Source organism: Dermacentor andersoni, chromosome 1 (genome assembly GCF_023375885.2).
Source record: "Dermacentor andersoni chromosome 1, qqDerAnde1_hic_scaffold, whole genome shotgun sequence".
NCBI lineage: Eukaryota > Metazoa > Arthropoda > Arachnida > Ixodida > Ixodidae > Dermacentor > Dermacentor andersoni.
Window position 1 is genome coordinate 377,971,708 of NC_092814.1, and position 25,780 is coordinate 377,997,487.

At 44.3% G+C, this 25,780-nt stretch overlaps 1 protein-coding gene across 4 annotated transcripts in view; it reads right to left on the minus strand.

Annotated features, from left to right (window-relative positions):
• Window positions 1-25,780, minus strand: part of LOC126518492 (tRNA (34-2'-O)-methyltransferase regulator WDR6) — a 255,301-nt gene that overhangs the window by 112,642 nt on the left and 116,879 nt on the right. For all 4 annotated transcript variants that reach the window (XR_007596414.3, XM_055064865.2, XM_050168279.3 and 1 more), the window contains exons 9-10: window positions 23,866-24,038; window positions 5,108-5,268 (exon numbers count right to left, since the gene is read on the minus strand). Coding sequence is in view for 3 of the 4 variants with exons in the window: in XM_055064865.2 (XP_054920840.1) it covers window positions 5,108-5,268; window positions 23,866-24,038 (334 nt within the window). In the remaining variant the exon portion in view is untranslated. The remainder of the gene's footprint in view (window positions 1-5,107; window positions 5,269-23,865; window positions 24,039-25,780) is intronic.

The following is a 25,780-nucleotide window of genomic DNA, read 5'->3' on the forward strand; positions in this document are numbered from 1 at the left end:
ACAAAGCGGAGACAGCACCATGGCGCGACCGCGCTGCTTGACGTTTCCACATTGGGGGCACTGTCAGGAGGCGCAGTAGCGCCGCCTGGCCGTGGTTTTCTTGTGTATACAAGCTGGCTAACTCTCAAAGGAGACTACATAGTTGGTGGTCCAGTTCACATCTTGGACCTCAAACCTTTCGTTGCCAGAAGCAGTGACTGAGGAGAGGTGGAGGCGGTCAACAAACCACAGGCAAACCGTGACATGGCTGGCCCCAAGCCACGCCACCGGTACAACCGGCGGAAATGCACCTAGACAGCTTTTCACCCACCAGCTGGTAGCCAGACTTCATTTCCAACTGGGCTGGTGAATGGAAAAATGCAGTTACAGTGCGTGGGCACACATAGAAGCGGTGACAGACCCTTGTGGCCTAATATGCCCTTTTATGTGTTGCCCAAGCCTCAGCCTGGCAAATGACCCTTTTTGGGCAATCAGCCGGGCCAGCACCTTTTTTTTTGGCAAGCCGGCTATGCCAGAGGGGTTTCCTGTCCTTTCCCCAGCGTTGTTGAGTCTGGTCCTGGTCCCACCACTGTGCCACCAGTCTTGCTGACCACGATGCCAGCTGTCCCTGCTCCTGCTGCCGTGACTGACTTCTACCTTGGGGGGGCGACGAACTTGTGCCAGCCTTACCTCCAGCTGCCTAGGCAGCCACTCACTGCGGCTGATATGCCCAGTCAAGCGCTAGACCCCGACCGAGGGTGGTTACTTCGGCTGCTGCTGCTAGCCCGGCTGCCAGCCATTCCGGTATGTCGTTCCTGTCAGCACGCAATCCGGGGAGCCCAGTGACTTTCATTGTGGCCGCTGCAGCAAAATGGTAGCCACGCTTCGCGCATCCTTGGCAGCTCCTGTTTGGCAGACCTCAAGCGCTTCTGGCTGACCCTTGGTGCTGCCCCACCTCGTCCTTCCTGGGCTGCCGTCTCTTCCTCCTGGCAGTGGGCCCTTCCTGGTGCGTGGAATTTTTTTGTCCAAGGCTGGCCCCCACCATGGCTTCGCATCAAGAGAAGCAATACCTTCACCTCTTCGACTGCCGTGGCATCTTCTTCCTGACCTGGTTCGAATGATGACGGCGACACCCTTTTGGACTTTGTCTTGTTGGCTTAGCCCACTTTGGCTGAGTCAACCTTGCCACTTGGCAAGGCTGACTCACCTTCTACCCCTAGCTTGTGCGTTGTGGTTAGCTCGATCTCCGGGAACCACCGCCTTAACGGCAACATGGCGGATACGGTTAGCGCGCCGGAGCTTATTTCCAATGTAAACCGTGCTTCTTTCTCCCCAGCTCGAGTCACCGCGCAAGGAAGTGTCACAAAGACGCACCCCAATTGGCCTCTCGAGTGGCAGCCCCCTGCTGCTCTCTCCACCCGAGCTCTCTTCCGCTGAGCGCTTCAACGCCGCAATAGATGCTCACAGGCCCGAAACGAGTTAGTTACATGGGACCTTTGCTCCCACGACTTCTCGTTGTCGCGCTTGGTGGACCACTACCTGGTTAGCCCTAGCGCAGCGGGCACGCGTACTCGTTCGGTCTTGCGGTGAGCCTTTGCCCGTAAGCGCTGTGAATGTCGTACTGTGTTGTATCTTGGGTGAATAAACCCACGTTTGTTGGCAATCTGACTCTGTAGCATTCTCTGCGTCGTGTCGGAGAGTCGACGAACCCTGCCGTAGCGTCTTTGTGCGTTGCGGAGTGGAGGAGCGGCTTTCCCTTTCCTGACCGTCACTCGTAGGGTGAGCTTTGTGCAAACCCATCTCCACACTTTAAAAACGCAGGTCACAGAAGCTAAACACAGCACCGGTTTGTCGGCAGACGAAGATAAAAACCTGAGAGCACGCAGAGGGAAGCAGCAGCGAAGGCCCAGTCCGGCCTCGGCAACTCCACTGCTTCGGTGGCAGTAGGTGGCAGAGGTAATGAGCGCCATCCAGTAAGCTGGCTGGAAAGCAAATCCGCTTCCCTCCCGCCCTCCCTCTCAACTCCCTTGTATCTCCCTCTGCGCCGTCGTCCCAGCGCCAGCTTAGCCCACTTCCTGAAGTATCGTTTTCTGCCATTATCGGGAAGCGAGCGTTCGCCAGCGTGGGCAGTTTTGTGGTGCTCAGTCGCTGTGTGCTTGCGCACCGCGATATTCCATGACTCGCACAGTTTGTGCATCGTGCTATGGTGCACGAATATTTCAAAAACAAGTCATTCTTTTAATTCGAACTTTTTTTAATTTGAACAAATTTTCTGGACCCTTCGTATTCGAATTATCGAGATTCGAATGTACTAACAACTTTAACAACTTATTAGTAGTTGTTAGTAGTAGTGTCTGAATGTTGTTAGTAGTGCCTGTGATGTGTGTCTGTGTGTCTTCTTTGTACTTGCACCTTTGCGCTACAATATGTCATTAAGCAAACACCAACTACCCCAACAACAAGTCCTCCTGCAGAATAATGTCACGCGAGGGGCGGTGCAGCAAAAATACTGCGACAAGTTGGTTTCTTTTCTGACGTGTGTACTTCAGCGAAAAAGTCTGTGCCACGAGGGCCAGGTTTAAGCTACCATGGTTGGCGTGTACACTCATATAAAACAACATTATAGTAAACCCTCATTAACTCGAACTCTGATGTCTCGAAATATTGGTAAAGTAGAAATTCTTTTCTGACACAGTTTCAAATCTATGTGTTTTTCACCTCTTACCTCAAAAAGTTTTTTGCATCGAACTATAGATAGTTAGAAATCGTGAGTGCAAAAATACCAAAGAGAAGTCACTACCCAAAGGTTTCCTATTCTGTGTGCAGTTGCGATATCACCAAAAAAGTTAAAACGTAGTTCTGTGGCCACAGCAACCTCCATCTAAGGCCTCAACAAACCTTGGCACGTGCCTTGTCATTGTGCCAGGTTGTGCACTCTGCTAAAAGAGAGGCCCTAACATCACTCCCGAAATACCACTCCACTCCACTCCCACCAAAGTGCACTGCTGCCCTTTGAAACGTCCCAAGCAAGGTCATGCCAGAGAGAGCAACCAGTGCCCTTAAAAACCATTGCTATTTGCTCCTTGAACAAAAGTAAGAAATTACATGTGACATCCGCCAAACTTCGCAATGCATCTGGGATTGTTGCAACCTCTTTTCATATCAGAATCATTCACTCTGATGCACATGGGCCAACTGGCCATGCTCTCGGCTTATTCTTTACTCCTTGTTTCTGTCTATCATCGCTAGCATGGACTTGTTCTGCTGCTCGCTGCCACGTCATTGTGGCCTCATGCAAGAGTGGTGACACTTGAGTTAAATCTGTTTTCCTCCTCTGATTTAGGACGCTCTCAGTGATGCATCAACGTGGTTACAGTGCATTACTTGCGACCCTGAACAAGGCGATAGGCACTTTTAAGGTTTATTTTATTTTGATTGTTCATAAACATTTGCCTTTGTCACTAAATGGTACTGACTGTCGTATTAAAACAGAAGAATGTTACTCTGGGCCTTCTTAGTAAGCTCATCAAGGAAAATATCCAGCAAAGGCTGGAATTTGTTCTTGTTTTGGCCAGATTTATTTGTTTAGAATACAGCGAGAAGAGATGGCCTATGCAAAAGTAAGCTGGTCAGAGGTATTTTCAGCAACCTTAATGGGTTAGAGACCCCTCCTTTGAATTTCGTTATGAGTAAGTTGACTTATAGTGAAAGATTGTCAGCGTTGAAAATACAGTTTGGTTACAGTTGGCGATAATGTTTGCTGTAGTGAAAGAAAAATAAATAACTGTTTTCTTGTGTTTGTTTCAACAGCAGTGCAAAGACAACTTTGGCTACTACACGAAGCAAACATAAGAACAAATTATGTCAATTTTACAGTACAAAACAAAAATATGACCACCTCCCAGCCTCACTTCGTAGCTTTGCTTTGTTTCTTCAGTTCTCTTTGGGCATTTTGATGCTAAAAACAGATAATTACAGCACAATATTGTCTGTTATCATTCATTAGGGTGCATGGGAATGAGACACGACTACGCAACATGATACACTTCTTATACAAGCTAATTAAAGTGCATGTTGGTCTCGAAGGCTCTGCATTGTAAGGGCAATAAAACCTAAGTAGCTACAGAGATTTCTAATAACTGTAAGTTAGGTGAGGAAGAGACTTGCACTATCAAATTATGCAGATAATTAAGCCACATTTCCAGTACCTAGACGGTCAAAAGTAGCAATCTGACTGAAACAAACATAATATACAGGGGTGCTGTACATTGGCCACAAGAAAGTTAAAATAATAATAATGATAATAACAATAAAATGTACAAACAAATTTAAGATGTCTACAACAGGATCCCTTCACATGTTCAAACCATGTAAAGGCCATTGTTTTACGAGTCATGATGCTTTCCAAGCGCATGACTAACTGCATCTGTGGCATATATGTCGCTTCAAGTATTTGACAGCTTCACACTTGTGAATGGAACTTGTTATTTTGAACATGTATATGCACCCTTTGAATTTTACATCCCAAGATTTACCTACCGTCGAGCTTCTGCAGAAGCTGCCATTGTTTCTATTTCTTCAATGGTATGTAAAGCAAAATCTAGCACACATCGGCATGGAGAGACACTGCATATTTTCATACAGCACATAAAACCTTAAAATCAAAACTAAGAACAAAAGCTCTTGCATAAAATTCCTACAATGGACCAAGAATCAGTGGCAGTAAATAAAAAGTAAAGCCCACGACAACGCTAAACCAGACGCTCTGGCACCTTATCCAACTTTACACGTGACTTTGTCACTGAAATCAGGTGGCGCCACAGTATGTCCTCACCCCCAATAAGGTCTATTAGAGTAACAAAACAGAGGCCAAAGAAAAGAAAAAGCAGTCAAGGACAGCACAAGATTCAGTGGCATGTTAAGCTTATGAGATTTGCAGGCATAGAATGGAGTCAGCTGATGCAATACAGGGGTAATTGGAGAGCACTGGCTGAGGCCTTCTACTTGCAATGAACATGAAGTAGGCTGATGGTGATAATGATAAAATCCACTGAGCACCGAAGTTCTTTGCACACTTCACCCATTTAACAAGAAATAAATTTTAGCGCATGATCCAGAGAAAACATACCGCATCGAATGATGGCCACATGTCCACGTATTCCTCCAAGGGCAAGGTAACTACGGCTTGGAGAAACAGCTAGCACACTGTAAGAGGCAAGATAGTCCCGCCGGAACAGTTCTTCCCGCTTGCCACCTCCAGGTCCACCCAGGGACCATCGAAGTAGCCGCCTGCACATGCAAGTGACAGCGAAATAATAGGTGAGGTAAATAAGGTGATCTGAGGGGCTCAATCTTTTGGTAATTACAACCAAGAAAGAAAACGAGGCATAAAAAGCATAGGAGGAAATTATGTTCAATTAAAATGTTGAAATAATAAGGGAAAAGACAACTTGCCACATGTGGCAGTCAAACCCACATCTTCTGCATTCCGCATGTGGTGCTTTACCAATTAAACTACTGTGACCAGCCATCTTCCTGTCCACTTTCTTGGGTATTTGTGTATGTGTACAAGATTAGCCTCGGGAGTGTTAGCCAGCACCACTCACAGCCAAGGCAGTGGATGTGGAAAGCCCTTTCAATTGCAGGCATCACATGGAGTATAAACTTAGAAGCAGGTAACTAGCTAATAAATCCCTTATATGTTACCACATGGCATCAAACCTGCCAAATTTAATCCCCTTGCTTTGCAATAAGCAAGAATAAATAACTCTGAGGCTGGTTTACTTTTGGAGATTGACTTTACAAATGGCAGCTGCTGTATAAGCAACTACTTTCACAAATGGAGAACAAAAAAGTTAGTGACATTTCATTTCATGAATGCGGGTTACGCACAAGCGTATGGGTGCCATTCCCTATTTGCGGAATGCGTGTAGAGTGTTATAAAAATGCTTTGAATGTGTGCAAGTCTGGCCATTCTTTTAAGGCTTATTTCTTATTTGCTATGTTTTACGTCCGTCTTTCGATTTTCATAAAGTGTAAGGTGCCATTAGGAAAGATGGTCAGGCACAGCAATAAAATGCCCGGTCTTTATTATTTCAAGCAATTTGGTAATGTACTATTCACCCTATTCATTCTCCCCTTTTCCTCTTTCTTTTCTAGAGTCTCCTGGGCACGCCAAGCCTGCGCCTTTTGCCGGACTTGTTCAGCTCATGCCCGGAGTTTGGCGACTTTGGGGTCGGTCGACTCATGCTCGGCCTGCCGCCGCTTGCATTGCTGCTCCGTCCTTCTCGCTCAGTGCACAGCCACTCAATCACGAGACAAACCCGGTACATCCATAGTGCACACAGAACCTGTAGCAACTGCCAGAGGAGGTCAACCCAGCGCGCCTCCGCCCACCCTCCTCCTTTGTGATGCTTCACCCCCTTTCTCCTTTCCCACTATGTTCAATGCCACCTAGACTCTCCTCTAGGTGGCGTTGCTTTGCTGTGCGCTCCTCCATGCTTTAACTGGCATGCGATTTTCTTCTCCACCTCCAGGCACCTTCCTCTTCCAGTGCTTGCTTCCCTCGCGGTGACACACATAATCTTTTCGATTTCGCAGATGGGGCATGTACACTTGCGTGCAAAAGCCGCAAGGGGGAAACGAAGGCAATTTGCTGGAATGTATGTTCATGAAAAGTACCGGCTGTCTACAAGTCGCACTGTGCCCTAAAATAAGATGGCCTCCTTGCTGCAGTAGCCAGCATAGTTACTGTTTATAGTTGCAGTGGTCATGACTTACGTACTCGCGCCATTTTACAATTTTGAATCATACTGAAATTTGTAAAAGCCACAGCTTTATTGCTAAACTCCTACTGCACTTGGACCTTACAACAACACTCTTTGTGTATTGTGTACAAACAAAGGCACCTTCTAATGTATTTTCAGATGTCCATCTCAACCAAGCAAGTAGTAAATTTCAAACATGTATGCTTGCACACACAGTGCACATCTTGAGCACGAACATGCATATGCATATAAGGTCTGTCTGAAAAGCAACAGGACTGGGTCTGCTGTGTGGGCTATGGACGAAATAGAGATAAGCTTATTATCTAATCAAGTAATAGAGAGTTATAGATCTTGCATACGCAAACGGGTTTGGGTACTCAAAGGTGCCTTTGCGTGTGCAAAGTGCCACATCTGGCTTGCATTCATTTGTAATCCTTTGGGGTTCTTTTAAATACCCTTTGTGTTCTTTTGTAAGCCAGGAGGTTTGCACCCCCCAAACTTTGCTTACGTAAAACCAACACCTCTAATATGATGCCTTGGTAATGTACAACTGTAATCTCAGCTTTCTGTAACAATCCTAAGGCACACATTTATTTACACCTTTGTTTTTGCATGTTGTTCAGTGGCAAGAACTGAAGAATAAACCACAAACATGGCTCAACTAATTGACTTGAATTTATGAACGGTAACAAACTTCACAAGAAGTACTTCAAATGTTTCAGCAAATGTACAGAGATAACACCATGTCAAGCGTACATACGTTTTAGTCCCACCAGAGGTTCAAAATAAGGCGCAAGGAAGTGGAAAATGACTCCAGAAATGGAAGGCCTTCAACAAGCAGGACCAACAGTAATGTCCAACGGGTAAGAAAGGTGTTGCATGCTGATTGCCGGCTGACTGTTTAAATGATCGCCAGCCAGCTGGACATGCTAAAGGACAATGTTGGGAAGACTGTCACCGACAATTAGGGCATGCAAAAGAAACAGCACAAGAAATGGTGCCACGACCGCTGAATTGTGATCAGAAGGAGCTTGGCATGCAGATTTGCAAGGGCATCATCACACAAACAGAACTAGGCTTGCTTTGCAGAGCTAGCAGTAGTGATGAGACAACGATTTTGAATGTGACTCAGTATCCAAGCACCAGAGCTGTCATTGGCTGTCTCTGCTGTCCCTGAAGACGAAGAAAGCAAGGCATTCCAAGTCAAAAGTGAGTCATCCTAATAAATTTTCAAATGAGCAAATCATAGTCCACAGTAAGTTCTGCCCACAAGGCCAAATATTGAGTCAGCAAGTTTACAAAGAGATCCTGCAGCATTTGCTTCGTTCAGTGGAGAGGAGAGGCAAGAGTTGCGGCAGGACAAATCGTGGCTGCTACCTCAAGACACTGCACTATGTCACAATGCCCTCAGCATCCAGCAGTTCTTGACCGAGGGGAACACCAACATTTTTTAGCAACCTCCCTATTTCCCTGACATTGTGCCCTGTGACCTTTTTTTTTTATTCCCCAGGCTGACGGGGATTACCAGGGAGACCCATTTCGAACAGGTTGAGGCCATCAAGTGTGGCCATAACGATGGAGCTGCGGAACATCTGAGAAGAATCCTTCCAGAAGTGCATAGAGGGGTGGCAGAGAAGGATGAAAATATGTTTTAAACTGCAGTGGAATTACTTTGAAGAGGACAGCATGCAGTTTGCTGTTTAGCATAGAAACAAACTGTCAGTGAAGACAGTCCCACTACTTTTCAAACAGCATATGCAGCCACCGAGTGATTTTTTGGCCATCTAATTTTTTTTTTTGAAGCTGCTTTATTATTCAGACTTAGTCAGCCACTCACTTCAGACAACCAATGTATAACGGCGACCAACATATAGGCTGTCACACACTGTCGCTAAATTTTTTTCACTGACCTTCATGTGTGATGTCGCAAACAAAGTTGCCGCCACTGTTGCCTGTGCCCTCACTTTCATTGCCAAAGCGATTCCTCAGCTGTACCGAGTCCCACGCAGCACCTCAAAAGGCAGCTTTGTCGACTCGGCACCAAACTGCAACTTTGCTCACCAGCTCCCAACAAAGTGGTGTTAGTTAGGTATAGACAGCAGGAATAGCAGATGGCAAGCATCACAAGGAGCTTGCACTTGATGTGTTTGTACCCATATACTATATTGAAAATTGGGTGTGATATTACGTGAATGGGCCAGACTGATGGCCACATGTGTGAAACAAAGTTTAGATCTGTGGACGATCAGCCGACAGCTCCTGAAAACACTTACCAAGTCTGTGTCCACTTACTTAATGGAACAACGTAAGCTTGCTTGCAAACATAAAGCTCTAAATGCACAACACAGCCTAAACTGACTGCACAGCTTGAGTTAAGGTTTTGTGTGCAAACCAACACTTGACACAGATCAGGCCGCACGAGACATTCAAATAAGAAAAGCACTCAAGACCTCAACCCTCAAGAAATTTCAAGTAGATATTTCAAAAAAGGAAAATCGTAAAAGTAGAATTTTTATTTTGTATCTGCTGGCACTGTAAAAAACAAAATTTATTTCACAGCCGAAATTCTTTTCTTTTCTTTTGATCTGCCTGATTATCTCTTTTGTTACCGCTAGAAATGTGGTCATTTTCGGTGCTTCTATGTTTTAATGTTTTATTTCAAGACATGGTAGTCTTCAGTAGATGTAAAGCAGTAACAAATGCTCAGACAGTTTTTGAGAATTCTTATATGAAAATACAAAGAAGTACCTCAAGGAACATAAATGAAAGTAATAATTTGCTTTTTTTTAGTATACTATGTACTGAGAGGAAGAAAAAAAAATGTGACATTTAAAAAATATGTACCTGGCTCCTACTTCCCAGCTTTTGTAGCTCAGATCCCACAAAAAAAATTATTAGGAAGGTTTGTTGACATCAATACTAGTCATAGTGATGCTCGTGCTATGCAGGAAAACAGTAGCTTCGCAAATGTGAAAACAAGTAAGTTCATATTGTACAGGGAGCATTTTTTACTCATTGCAGCAGGCACTTAGTTTGTTTTTTTTACTGCATTCTTTACGCTCACAAGGACATGGTTGTCAGGTCACATACTTCATAATTGTGTTTGATCAGCTTTTATGCGCAAGCAATGTGGTGTAATTTGCGTTCAACTGGCATTGGAGCCTCCACATGCTTTGCTGATGATGTGTGGTGTTTTATGGCGCAAGGGCCAGGTTTGGCCAAAGAGCGCCATGACAAGTGGTAATGTTGACGATGTATTATGGATTGCGTGCACAATGAATTCCTCATGGTAGATGTGACATGGCTGTAAAAGGGCCTAAAACCTGTAGCTGTAAGTGGCGTAGAATATATAGGTGCTAAAGTAATGGCGGTGACTAGGCAGTGATGTGGGCTATGGCAATGGGCTTTCGTTAAAACATGATGCAATAAAACATAACACTGACACCAGAGTTTCAAGAGAGCCCTCTAATGCAGGGCTGTCAGTCAGGTGCTAAAAGTTGCCTGGCCAAATGATTTTCAGAGTGTCGGTTCCGGCTAAAAAATCTAAGACTGTTTGCAGATTAAAAAGCGGTTCATCGCTAAGGAAAAATGCAGGGTGAAGGGGTATATTGTCGCGATATGCAGCAGGGAACTACTTTTTCCTCTCTGTTTCTATGGCAGGGTACTGAATAAGAACATGGATGACTGTGAGACTATTGCCGCACTTAATACAAGTTGGAGGATCGCTCCCAGTCAAGAGATAAGAGTGAGTAGCGTATGTGTGGCCTATCCTTATTCGGCAAAGAAGTACTTCCTTGTACCGTGCTGTTTTTCCACTTATCCAGCTCCCAGTTCTGGTTTGACAATGTGAAGCTTATTCATTGCTTGTGTATCCCACTCGCCTTGCCAATGATTCCTCAATTTACGGCGCAGAACAGGCTTTAGGTCTGTGGCAGGGATGGGGGGGGGGGGGGTATTTCCATCTTTGCCGCTAAAACTCACTGGCATAGCCATTTCGTCAGCAGCCACATTGCCTTCTATACCCCTGCGGCCAGGTACCCAGCATAATACGATCCCTTGGTTGCACATATTTGTAGAGCACAACAAGGTATATAGCTCATTCAAAACGGAGTTCTTGTGTTTTCGTAGGCTAATTAGGGCTCTCACTACACTTAATGAGTCTGTGAAGAGAACAGCCTTAGCGACGTTTGTGAGCCTTGTGTGTTTAATAGCCGAGAGTATAGCACATGCTTCCGCTGTAAGGATGCTTGTGTGTGGGTTTAGTGCCCCAGATGTGGAAAATGAGGGTCAGAGAGCTGCGTAAGCAACACCACCAGCAGACTTCAAAGCATCTGTGTAAAATTCAGCACAGGAATACTTCTCTTTAAGTTCAAGAAAATGTGATTGTATGTGTGCCTCAGGTGCTCGTTTCGATATTTTTAAGAATGAGATGTCACATTGGATAGTTTGCCACTCCCAAGGCAGTGGAAGCCGAGTAGGAGCCATTAGGACATTCTCTAAAAAAGGGATGCCTGTTTCTTCTGACAGTGCTTCCAATCGGAGGGACAGCGGAGGCCTGGTGGCTGGGCGGTTACGGAATAGCCTGGCAGTGGACAAGTCGCTAATTGTAAAACGACATGGATGCTGAATACCTGATTTAACTTTCAGGGCGTAAGATAAAGATAAATATGCTCTTTGTAGATGTAGTGACCATTCGTTGAATTCAACATACAGGCTCTCTACAGGACTAGTTCTGAAGGCACCTGTAGCAAGACGGATACCCAAGTGGTGAATCGAATCTAGCATCTTCAAGGCACTAGGTGTAGCAGAGTTATACACTATAGCACCGTAATCAAGGCGTGACCTTATCAGACTTTTATACAAGCTCAAAAGGCACTTTCTGTCACTTCCCCAGGATGTACGGGACAAGAGCTTCAGAAGATTCATTGCCTTCATGCACTTCGCTTTCAGATATTTCAAGTGGGGGGATAAATGTTAATTTAGAGTCTAAAACGAGGCCCAAAAATTTACGTTCATAGCTTTGAAATTTGAAGCCATATATAGGATTACTGTATTCGGCAGGAACGCCCGCCGCCCACCTCGGAGCCCAACCTGGGGACTACACAGGATTAGAAAAATTCTATTCTGCGTACGCCAGTGGTAGGTTCCCACTATAACCTAATATATATATACCCAAGACTGGATATATTACACAAGGTTAACCCTTGCCGCCCAGAAAATAGGAAGTTAAAAGAAATGAATAGAAGACAGGAAAGATGAACAAGGCAAAAGAGAAAGACGAAGATTGGAGAGGAGGACAGGAAACGGCGACTGCCGATTTCCCCCGGGTGGGTCAGTCCGGGGGTGCCGTCTACATGACGCCGAGGCCAAAGGGGTGTGTTGCCACCACCGAGGGGACTTAAAGGTCCTGACACTCAGCATCGGCTCAACCCCCAGGATCCCCTTTTCCCCGGGCACGGCTAAGCCGCGCACGGTTGGACGCGGGAGGGGCCAACCCTCATGTGCTCCGATACGTGGTGTCGTAACACACCAAACGCCTGCTGACGCAGACGCCCCTGCGGGGTCCACATGGTTTGCTAAGTTCATGTGCAGTGCTGTAGAGTAATGTAGAGTATTGCAGAATATTTCATAGTAATGAATAACGGCACTTGCATAGGTGGTGTTTAAAAAAATATAAGAGATTAGCAGGGATCGAAACAGCCAAGGAAGCTTTGAAGCAGCTCTAGGAGCAGCAAATTTTGCTCTTTGGAGCAGGTTTGGAACATGAATTGTCCATTTTGAAGCAGTAAACACGTGTTTTGGAGCAACCGAGTAAAGATCAATATGAATGAAATGCAGGTATATGAAGAAAAGGAGTTCTTTATTTGACTTTGAAGAACACTACTAGGTTACGGCAGATCAGTTCTGCGGAAGCCTGCAAGACAAGCAAAATTCATCGCAGGGAATAATTGCCATCCACATGACTGCATACAAACAAACCCATATGGGTTTCTGAGAAAGCTCCATAAAATTACATACTGGATGTGCCAACTAAATGTGGTCTAGAAAAAAATAACCAAGAGCTCTCTGCTAACAGGCTTGTGTTATGGTAGCCAAGAGATTTTTTTTTTTCCATTGTGAACAAGGAAGCAATATTTTATTTTAATGACACAACATTTATTACCTTAATTAGTCAATAAAGTGCCAAGTTAAAGATTGTGGAATACGTCAAGAAATTACTGATATTGTATACAGCAACCTAGGTCTTGTGTGGTCCTTCCTTCCGAAAAAAAGAAAAAACAAGAAAAGCCTGTGAATATATTTTTTTTAATCCTCGTGAGAACGCGTCTCTGCACCAGTAATACAAGTGCTCTCAGGCATAAACGTCATCAGCGCATTGTGTATATTATTAAAGTGCAAAACTAAGTAATGGCCTTGTAACGGTTTGGAAAGTGAAACGTTACAAGATCGCACTACTTCCCGTGTGATCGGGACTGAAAATGCACCCCAAAACTGCAGACGCAGCGAGAAAAAAATGCAGCCGTTCATTCCCGGGGCCACTGTTTGACGAAGTTTGCGTAAAGATTAATGAAACCTTTGGTGCGCAGAAGCGCTGTCACGGTCACAGCATTTTTTTCTTTGTTCCTTTTTGTTTATTTCACTGGCTTTCTTTCTCGTTAAAGATGTCTTCACGAATCCAAGATTGTTTTAAATGCTATGTCATTTGTCAGCGTCATCTACAACCTTTTCATTGACATCTCATCGATTAGGTAAATTTATAAAATAAGCTAATTAAACGTATCCATGCACAATGAACCAAAAATTATGGGGTTTTATGTGCCAAAACTACGATCTGATCATGAGGCACGCCGTAATGGGGGACTCCGGAAACTTGGACCACCTGGGGTTCTTTAATGTGCACCTAAACCTAAGTACATGGGTGTTTCCGCATTTCGCCCCCATCGAAATGTGGCCGCTGTGACCGAGATTTGATCCCGCGACCTCGTGCTTAGCAGCCCAACACCATAGCTACTAAGCAACCATGGCAGGTTACAATGATGAACCAGAAATATTTACAGTGGCCACCATGAACAACACCCAACGAGGTACAGTGAGTGCCATTCGCGTAGTGCCCTCTGGTAATTTTCAATTCTCGGCGACCTTCAGTCAAGATACCAGAATACCACAGAATAAATGTAAAGTGTGGTACTGCTCATTGCACGTTTGCGAGTATTTCACATTGCTTGCCAAGAAAAAGCTCTAAGATATTTTTCAAAACAACAAAGGGTTAAAAAATGTTCACTGGCTTTTAGGTCTGCATGGTTAACCAATATTTAGAATGAGCTCGATTATTCAGGCTTATTCATGGTTCCACCACAGGTGCCATAAAACCAGTGTAAAATGACCACCAATATTTCGTGCGCTGAATGATGGTTCATTAAAATTTTTGGACTCGATCTGTGCAAGTCATGTCTTGAACATCGTTGCCACGAATGCAATTTCAGAGGTCTGCGGTTTTGCCGAACGTTTAATTACGACCACAATTTGGCCGCTAAGGTTGACTAAACATGAAACATTACATCCTTGGCTTGCGTTCTGCGGTGGCAAGAGCCTGATTTTGTGTGGTGTGGCCGGGCAGGAAATAGTGTAGCCCGAGTGTAAATTTGAGCGGTGATTGTGGTTGCCATTGGATATTTGGGAACAAGAAGTTTTATGAAAGCAAGTCGGTCATTTGTCGACGTGGTGCACATGCAAAATAGATTTAGAATGTCAAACACATGGTGTTCGCCCATTAATCGACGCTGATGCAGGAATAGGGAGCAATACCACAACACGACACCAGTGCAAGGATGGCCAGCTCACGTCCACTGTTTTTTCGGATTACCCTTACATGGTTCATCTGCTTCGAGGTGTGGGATTGCTGCCTGCTGAACGCCGAGGATCAGCCACCCGTTTGGCCAATATTTTTAAACATGATGCCAAATCTGGACACGATCAGCACATGCGCCTGGCAACATGGACCTTCAGTCACTTCACCTACCGCTGAGCCCGCCACCGGCGGGACCGGATATAAACACCCACCGTCGACGATCCTAGTCGGGCACGACACCATTGCAAGGATGGCCAGCTCATGTCCACTGTTTTTGCAGGTTAGTTATTTGAAGGGCACTGCGTCTTCCAAGACCAGCAACTACTGCTTATTTGAGGTGTCATGCCCAACGGATTTCGTTGATGTACTTAAACGAATGCTAGCGTTTTCGGGGGATGTGTTTTCCGCTCCACCTGTACTTTTGCGTCTACTTTCTGGTGATGTTGAGCCAAACCCGGGCCAAATGTCCAAGGCAGAGGTGGATTCCTTTGCTACTACAGTTGAACCCGACTGTATTGAACCCGTTTACATCGAATTATTCTATATATCGAACAATTTCTGGGCACGGTATAGTTACAATGAGTATATATAGCAAAAATTACGTTTACATCAAACAAAAATAGCAGCGACTCCCGATATATCGAACGTCGAGCGGCGAAAAAGTGCCCCCAGAAGTTGGCTTTTCCTCGCGGTTGCGGGGAAACCCGACGGCGCGGCTCCATCCAACCACTCTCCCTACCGTGACCGTGCTGCTTCAGACGAGCCGTCGACACCCCCCCCGCAAAAAATGGTCCTGGCCTGCCCGCAGCGCTTGCTCAGACAGCCAATCAGAGGCTCTTGTGCCCTCGTCATGCAAAATGGCGGAAGTGCGAGTTGTCTCGGTGCTTTTCTGGTCCATTGTGTGTGTGCCTCGTGGGCCTTCTCCTGCAGTGTTGCCGTGATGAAGCGGCAGAATTTGCCTTTTGCTGTGAAGCTCGAAATCATAAATCGGGTCAAACGCGGTGAGAAGTCGGATGTGTTCCCGCAGCGTGAATGATTCCGAGGAACACTCTCAGGACGATCTTGAAGGGGGAAATTAGGGCTAATGCGGCCAAACTCTCGCCCCGGTGCCCGTGGCGCCCGACGCGTACGCACGGCCGTGTACGAGTGGTTCATCTGAAATTGCTTCAGCCGTGCCGGCTTCTGCGTGCTCAGTGATTACTGTAAATTCTGATGAATGCGACGCAGCCGTTGCCGGTGTTGCCGAAACTTGGAGCGAGCTGTCAGAATTTCCGGAAGCTGTTGACGAATCAACAGTGGACGAGTTTGTGAGTGAAAATGATGGTGTCGCGACCACGGGAGAGCCCGAAAACGAAAACTACATTGCCGACATCGTACCGACCACAAGTGAAAGTGGGCACAATGAGGAAAGCAACGACGGTCCCTTGCCTACATCCTCCAATGTGATTGGTGCGCTCGCACTAGTCTGGTGCTTCTGCGCGAATGCGGAAGGTTGCGGCCTCAGCTGCTCCCGACTCCTTAGACAATGTGGAGAAATGCGTGCGTCGCACGCAGCGAAATTGCCCAAGCAAAAAGAAGTGCAGGACTCTTTCATGCAAAACTAAGCTAGTTTCATCAATAAAGTGATTTTATAAATGGTATGTGCCTTTATGAGGACTATTTCATGCGAAACTAAGCTAGTTTCATCAATAAAGTGATTTAATAAATGGTATGTGCTTTTATGACATCCAATTATTCAGCAGGCTTATATCGAATTATGCTCTATATCGAACTGATAGGCGTTTTTTTGCGAGTTTGATATAGCCGGGTTCGACTGTATATTGGAAACAATACGCAGGCTAGAGGCAGCTGACGTGGCTACTACGAAAAAAATACTTAAACTTGAGGAAGGGCAGGCTGCTTTAGTTGTGGAACTAAACTACGTCAAAAATGACCATGCAGCTGCTTCAGAAACGGTGCGTCGACTTCAAGAAGCAAGTGCGATTTTGCGGGCCGATCTAAAGGCAGCCCACGATAGGCAGTCTGCCGCAGATAGCGAGGTAAAGCTGCTGAGTGAGAAGCTTTCTGCAGTGGAGTCGAGGACTTCACTTGAATGCCCAGGTGGCCCGGACCCTGGCTCTCATTCATTGAGTAAATTTTCTGAGCAGATTGAAAAAATTTCGCGGTGTGATGAAAACTAAAATAGAATGAGACGTTCAAACTTGCTGTTCTTTGGCATAGAAGATAATGCTCGAGAAGACTGGGCTGCATCAGAGCGGAAGATAATTTCTTTCTGCTCAGAGAAACTTGGTAACACTGTAACGGGCGCCCAGTTTGACAGAGTGCATAGAATAGGTAAGTTCCCTGATGAAAAGCGCAGACCTATCATTACTAAGCTGACATATTTTAAAGATAAAGGGCGCATCTTGGCTTCTGCGCACAAACTAAAAGGTTCTGGTTTCTACGTTCGAGAGGCCTTTTCATTTTCTACACGACAAGCCAGAAAACAATTGATCGATCACACGAAAACACTAAATAAGCCATTCAAACTTTCAGTTGACCAACTGCGCATTGATGACAAATCTTATGCATATGATGCCACAAAGCGTTCAGTAGTGGAAATCAGCAGATAGCTAGACCAAGACACATGTGAAGTGCCGCTAACTCATCGCATTGCGACATCGTTAACGATATCATTCACTAATATTAGAAGCCTGATGTCGAAATGCGAACTCGTCTCATCTTATCTTGAAGACTGTGACTTCACTATTCTTGCTCTCACCGAAACCTGGCTTTCCCCTGACTTAGCCGATCGTGAAATTCTTCCCATTAAGCTAACCTATAATATTTAACGCTGCGATCGCTCAGATAGAAGAGGTGCTGGCATCCTCCTGGCTATTAAAAAGACTGTCGCATCGTACATTATTGACACATCTTCAGGTCTGGAGATTGTTTGGGCCGCATGCCGCTGCCCATTCTGCTAAAGTTTTGATAGGCATTTGTTACCGCCCTCCAAATTACAGTCATTGCTTCGTTGATGAACTGCGCAGCAGCATTGCTAAAGCCACCCAGCTCTGTCCAACCGAGTTCATATACCTTACTGGCGACTTTAATCTTCCTCTCATTGATTGGCCAAACTTGTCATCATCCTACAGTTTTTCATCAGAATTCATTAGCCTAACATTAGATTATAATCTGTTCCAGATCATTAAAGAACCTACTCGTAGCTCTAACATCTTAGATCTTATACTAACTAACGCCCCGGAAACTATAGAACAAGTAACATGCTCGGATGGTTTCAGTGACCACAGATTACTGAATGTATCAATCATTATCCCATTATCATTTACGGGTGTCTTAAGAAAGACAATTCGTGACTACAACAAGGGAAATTATGAAATAATCATTATTGAGTTAGAATCATTTCTTGAACATCAATTTCTACCTTCGTTTCACACCAGGTCTGTTCATGATAACTGGGTCATGTTCAGAGATAATATGCACATCGGTTGAGCAGAACATTCCTTTAATCAGAATAACTGAAGACAAAAGTAAACCGTGGTTCACTAAGTCCCTTCATCTACTCAGAAACAAAAAGAAACATTTATACGGAACTGCAAAACGAACTGGCACCCCCTCAGCTTGGGAAAGGTATCTTAACTGTTTAAGTTCTTACTGCTCTGCTCTCAATGTAGCCAAAAATAAACATTTTTCCCAAGACCTTCCTTCACTACTCAAATCTAATCCCAGAAAGTTCTGGCAAATTTTATCTCCTGAATGCAATACTAATGACATCTCGTTACACAATAAAGAAAACAACATTCCTATTCCTAACAGTGAGTGCGCTCAAGTTCTTTGAATAAATTTTTCTCATCCGTATTCACGAAAGAAAGTATTACCAATTTGCCCACTGTTGCAGACCTAGATTACCGGTACATGGAACATACAGACATTACCATTGATGGTATTGTTCAGCTTATTAATAACTGGAAAGTTTCGTCTTCAGCAGGTATTGACAATATTCGTTCTAAGTTACTAAAAAATACAGTCTCAGTATCTAGCAAGTTTTTATTTCACATTTTTCATCAATCTTTAATGACAGGTCTGATACCCCAAGGTTGGAAAACAGCCAAAGTCATACCCATCTTCAAGGAAACTAACAAAAACTTAGCTGAGAACTACCGACCAATATCACTAACGTGCATGTGCTGTAAATGTGCATCTAGAATCGAACAACTTCTTTTTTCATAATCAACATGGTTTCAGGAGAGGTTTGTCGTGTGAAACGCAACTGCTTGAATTTACGACAGATTTACATTTTAACATGGACTCAAACCTAAAAACTGACAGCATCTTTCTGCATTTATCTGAAGCTTCTGACCGCGTAGCTCATTGTTGCCTGTTTTTGAAATTATCATCATTAACACTTCATTCACTAACTCTATCCTGGCTTTGAAATTTTCTTTCTAACAGGCAGCAGTTTACTTTCGCTAACAACTTCTCCTTGCCCCTTTCAGATGTTCCATCCGGTGTACCACAAGGAAGCGTTCTTGGCCCCTTACTCTTTCTGATATACATTATTGACATACCCAATAACTTATCATCATGCATGTGCATTTTCGCTGACGACTGCATTATCTCATTCTATTAACACCTCTGATGACCACCTGATCCTCCAAAATGATCTTAACCAAATTATTAATTGGTGTGACACCTGGCTAATGACTCTAAATTCATCAAAATGTAAAGTGATGTCCTTCACCCACAAACACGCTAACTTGCACTATTCCTACTGTATTAAAAATGTCCCATTATCTCAGACCTCATCATTTAAATATCTAGGCGTAAATCTTTCAACAAACCTCTCCTGGACTTCTCACATTATCGCCATCTGTGCCAGTGCTTCTCGATCACTGGGTTACCTGCGACGTAACCTTCGAAACTCATCTCCACTTATACGCAAACTGGCATTTCAAACATTGTTCGCCCTCGACTTGAGTTCGCCGCTCCAGTCTGGTCTCCCCACCAAAATTACTTAATTAACTTGCTGAAATCAATCCAAAATAGAGCCGCACGTTTCATTTCCCGGAATTATGACTACCGTTCTAGTGTAACTCAAATAAAGATTCACCTTTCACTTCAGCTGCTACCTAATCGTCGCAACATAGCCCTTTTGTCATTATTTAATAAATACGCCCACCACACTAACAAATGTTACCTACACCTAGAAACGTCATCGCACACGTCGCACAGATTACACAATCATCATAGCTTCACGCGCATCTATGGTAAAACAGGAGCATTTAACTCATCTGCAACACCACGTGCCATTCGGCTCTGGAACAACCTCCCCGACAACATAGTTGCGGAAACTAACCGTGAAAAGTCAAGCACTCACTGAACTCGCTTAACCCTTGTTAACCATTAATATCATACTCACTGTTCTGTGTTATTTTTTCTACCTTTTTCTTGCACTGTTATAGGTTTGTTACAAACTTATACAGTTCCTTTTTATTGTACTCATATGCAGCTTAATGTAGCTAATATGCTTCTCTGACTTTTAGGCTGTGCATTTGGCTGGTATTTTCTTTTTATTATTATTGTTACTAGATTGTATGTACTTGTTTCTATTCCCCCCTTACTCAATCACCATGTAGGGGCATTGTAAGGTATTTTACAAATAAGTAAATAAATACCGAGTGCTAAAATGCATAATGAAACTGATGAGCTACACACTGAGCACACTGTATAACCTTATACATACAGCGCGGCTTTCATTCCCGACCGCCCCATGAAATGAGCGCCAGTGCAAATCACGTTTAGCTGCTCCGCATGTACGCAAACACATAAATCTTTTATAAAACAATCTTTCAGCCCCAATGTTCAGGACACTGCCGAACTGCGATCGTACGATAAATTTTCCAGCCCCTAGATCCCATGTAAACAAGAAAAGGCGCGAGGCGCACACGATCGAGAATAGTAGCCCCCCGCTGCATCAGCTTCCCTGCAATGCTTGCCCATCTGGCTCAGGTGAAAACGCCGGCACCATGGAGTTTCATACAACATTTTAGGAGACTTTGATCGGCGCACACTCAGTTTCTTATTCTGGTATCAGCAAATCTTCTACCGGGTCATCGCACGGCACATTCACAGCTATTGTTGCCAACCCTATTGCAATAAGAATCTTCACCTATCTGTTTTACAGCGCATGGGTCGTAGTCCAGTTGGAAGTGTACTGCACGTTTTTTTATCACACTGCCGTCCGCTGCTGCAGGCGGCGGGATGTGAGCGTCAGATTTCGCTCAGGTGGCATCTGGAGTTGCCCGCCAGCTTGATTTCGTTTCGGTTTCCCATCAACCTCTTCAAACACTACACAACAGGAAAACAGCAAAACATGTCTTGGGCTGCCCTCTGCCCCACTAACTCGATGCGCATCGGCGTCTTGTGCCTCATGCCACAACGATTCCCGCGATGCTTCACATTACATACATGTCAACTACAGTTGAGTCTGTCAAATTTTTCAGTTATTTTGGATTGTATGCTTTCCCAGTTACAGTCGAACCCACTTATAACAATATTCAAGGGCCACAAAAATTCCATTGTTATAACTGATACTTGTTATAACTAGGCTGCATGAAAAAAAATCAAAATGGGGGATGGCATAGCTGTTCTGCGAAAACTATAATGGTGGGGAGGCCAGTTCTCCTCCCCACCACCTTCCTTGGCTTCTGATTGTGTTGAGTCGTTTAACTTTACTCTGCTTCCTGTGCGCTCGGATCGCAGGTTGTTGAGAAGCTGTGGCTGTCGGCATTCAAGAATGGCACTGCTATAACAACTGCAAAAAGGGGTCATGGGCAGCAAGTGACATACAAGCTCCGTCCAGGCATCACTTCGGTGGCCCCTAAAAGGCGCCTTTTAAAAAGCAATGTGGCATGGTTGCCGCGGCAGCATCTTAGCTTGAGAAATCCAATATAAACGCTGGGACATGATCGCCACAAGTATCTCACCATGTACTTCCCACTGGCTTGCACAAGAAAACTGCATGTCCATCAGCCTTGCTTGCTTAACGCGAAGCTTGCCAACATCCTTCTCCAAGGCATCCAGGTGCTTCCACGTATGTAAGCGGAAGGTCCCTCGGGAAAACAAGCTCATGAAGGACTGAATCATGTACAGGACCTCCCGCGGAGACAATGTTGAGACAGCCTGCCCTACCGTGTCAGCGCTGCCGTCGTGGCCGTCAGTGTCGCTATCCAATGCAAGCACGTTCGTGACGATCGCCTCATCGGTTAGAAGCACTTCATTTCCAAATCTATAGCTGTGTGCTTCCTTGTCACCGGCAATGTCGTGCATTGCCAATGATCAGCGGGCGGATCAGCCATATTCCGTTTCAGCGGTGAGTCGCAACAAACAAAGACAAGCATGAGCGACTTAATCTATTAGCAGAATTGTGCTGAATGAAGGCCATAGAATAAAGAACCAACTATGATGGCCTGGCTCAGCGAGCAATCTGGGTCGGGTGCCCTAACCTGGGAGCAGCATCAGCAGCATTATCAGCACAGTTAGCGCAGCCCGTTCATGTTTCAGAGGGTGGCGCAACGCGGAGCTATGGGTGCAGCCCATTCGTGTTTGGTATGGTGGAAGGGCGACAGGAGAAATGCGCACAAGGCTGGCGTGCATTGGCTTGCATTTCACTCTTTCTTTCTTCTTTTCGAGGATTTCGCATTCCATTAACTTTTGGCACGGACACCCAGCAGCCAGACTTAATTGTTATAACCGATAATGCGGCATGAGGACATTGTAGTAAGTGGGTTATTGTCCCATAAAAAATATACAAAAGTTGTGGGTGCAGTAGCTTTTCATTGTTATAACCGATATATTGTTAAAACCGGTATCATTATAAATGGGTTTGACTGTAATACATTTTTCCACGCATCTTTTTTTTTTTTTTTTTTTTTCAGAATGATTGAACGAGGTTCTGCTGCACTTTCAAACAAGAAGACTGTAAGACGGTGCATGGGAGGTAAAGTTAGCAGCACTTAAAACTTTTGCATAGCCAGTAATACTGTGATATGGACTCATCAGAAAGGTTTCAACGGTAAAATAGAAAAAAAAATAAAGCAACTGGTAGCCATTTTTATATGCTGTAAGTACTGACGCACAGACTTTGTTACAGCCATGGGTCATATTTCAGAGGATCACTTTTGGCGATACTATTGCCTTCGCGTGACGTAGTGCTCACCCACCCAATCAGCTCATCCGGTTTTGCTCAACCAGCCAATCAGTGTGCGCTTGATGGCCGAGGCGATAGTATAGCCCAAAGTGTTTGTCCCTAAATACGTCCCCGTGTTAAAATTGCTAGAGTCACTGGATGAGTGCAGATGTAAACATAAACAAAAATTTTGGGGGGATCATAAAAGGGCATGCAAGACTAAACGAAGCATTGTATTTACAACTTGCATGAAGAAGATGCGCCGGTATAAACCACAGCAGAGACATTCAGCTTTACTTACCATGTATCGATGCTTTTCGCTTCTTTTTTTTTTCCTGATGATATAAAAAATGTGCAATAGTTTGCCTGACACTCCTGTAGCCAAAAATTTGCTGCCGATTTAGAACAGGCATTAGATACGTGCTTTAAAAATGGGATATTCTGTGTTTTGTTATGAGTATTTTCTTGAATGCCCACTCTGTATCAGTGAATTTATGCGTACTATAGTGTATTGTATATCAGTGTTTCTGAAATATTACCCTCTCTGTAGCGACCCCAAGAATTCAGTTGACAGTACTAAATAAATAAGCATCTAGTGCTAACGTTATCAGTAACAGAACTGTCAGTGAAGCAGGGAACATCGACAACAAGCAATTACAACAGGGCTCTGCAAATTACTGTTCTTGAACAGCCAAGCAATGGTGCAACTGGCCACACATTTCAGCACGCATCTTGCCCAAGTGAAACACAAGATAGTGCTATTTTGTCAAGATGGTGATGCCAGAAAAAAAGTATACGTCATTGCACTTAATTGTAAAGGAAATAACACTTTCATGTCTCCAAATAAGTCAAGCATCATGGAAAACTAGGGCAAGCACGAGAGATTCAAAGCATAATTTCATGGAAATGTCAATATTAAATGAATATGTACCATTATAATAAAAATAATAATAATAATAAAGGCCTCTATTCTCCTATACTTTTTTAAATAATCTTAACTGATGAAGATTTCAGACACTAGCAACCTTCCCGTGTGCACTGAAATAGTGTCCTTGCTACACTTTTTCATCACTCGCACGCACCCTTCATTGGTAGATACAACAAGGGACATGGTTCCACATGTGTTGAGGATGGCAAGATTACGTGGAAAGTCTCCGCCATCCTTGAATGCCTCAATCCAAGTGGTCTTGCTTGACTGAGTCACCAGCTCTGGGATGTGCCACAGGCTCAGCGCCGATCCACTGCTCCCTGTTACCTGAAGAACACCACACACATATGTTACCAAACCTTTCTTCCTTCCAACAGTAATGACAGAACAAAAAGCCTTGCCTGGCAATATTATGACGTCTGACAACATGCACTTTCAAGTGAAGTAAGACATTATTTCATGACAAATGTTGTCTATTTTGCCAAGTTTAAAATATTTTCTCTTCTTAAAGCGAAACTGTATGAATATTGGAACTTCATCTTGCAAGCAAAACAATAATGAAAGAAGACGGAGAAGTGCCAGACACACACATCCATGTACTGCTACTCCCAGCTAACAAGCATTTAACCCTTTGTGGGTTTCTCGTGCATTTCTACCCGCTACGTGCTGGAGATTTTCCAAAGTGAAAAAATTGTGATTTGTAAGCAACACAATAACAGGCTTTAAATTCAAATTTAATTTATTGGTGGTGTGGGGTTCAGCATTTCGCAAAGTTTTTTTCATCTGAAACTAAAAAAGAAATGAAGAATAATCAGTGTTCTAGAGGCAACATGAACTCTTTGTGGCTGTCACTGTCATTTGAATACAACTCATAATCAACATAGAAGCGCTCTGAATTAGAGCTCTCTTAAATTTCCACATCGTGTTCATTTGGGCTGGTTGGTACATCTTCTAGACAACAGCTTTAAACAGTGCGACACAGGACACAGCAAAAGCCACAGGACAGAGCGCTGAAGTGCACTGTCCCATGTCCCTATCTGTCGGTATTGCTCGTGAGACGAGCAATACCGACAAATAAGCTTTGTAGCGCCATCTGTTGTACATAGATATATATAAAAACTGCCGTCCATTTTTTGTTAAACAAAAAAATTATGGGGTTTTACGTGCCAAAACCACTTTCTGATTATGAGGCACGCCGTAGTGGAGGACTCCGGAAATTTAGACCACGTGGGGTTCTTTAACGTCCACCTAAATCTAAGTACACGGGTGTTTTCGCATTTCGCCCCCATCGAAATGCGGCCGCCGTGGCCGGGATTCGATCCCACAACCTCGTGCTCAGCAGCCCAACACCATAGCCACTGAACAACCACGGCGGATACATTTTTTGTTTAACCAACTTCTGTGCAGATGGCATAACCAGTCTATAAATGTTTTACATTCACACATTATCTTGGGAAAGGCAGGCAAGCGTGCAGAAAATGTGGCATGGCTTTACAAGGGCATGGCCAGGGATGTACAATGGTGCCTAGACGAGCATACCAGTGCAAACAGATGCAAATAGTATGTGTTTAGCCTTTGGATATGGGTCCAACAAGTTCTGGAAACTTTGTATACTCTATGTCTGCATAATAAATTGAAATTGAAAATTGAAACTGAAATACTGTCAATCCTCAATATATTAAACCCGGACATATTGAATCATTGCCTATATCATATAACTAAAAATTGCAACAACCCCTTGGAAATCCCATTAAAAAGTATAGCACTACGTATGCATATAATGAACTACCGTTCATCACCAAATTCAATATATTGAACGCTGCACTGTGCAGCACCCCTGTAAGTGCGCTTCTCCTAATGGAACCACAATCACTTCTCGCATCATCCATGCAGACGAAACAGCAAAGTTCTGGCAGATACTGTCAACCAAGGTGTTAAGTATGACTGCACTGGCCACGCACGTAGACATTTCCGACGCATCTTGTGGTTGTTGTTTATGAAACTGCCACTGGTGCAGACTACCCCTGCGGAGCTCAGGTTGCTCACCATCTGGCATGCGTTTGGAGTTC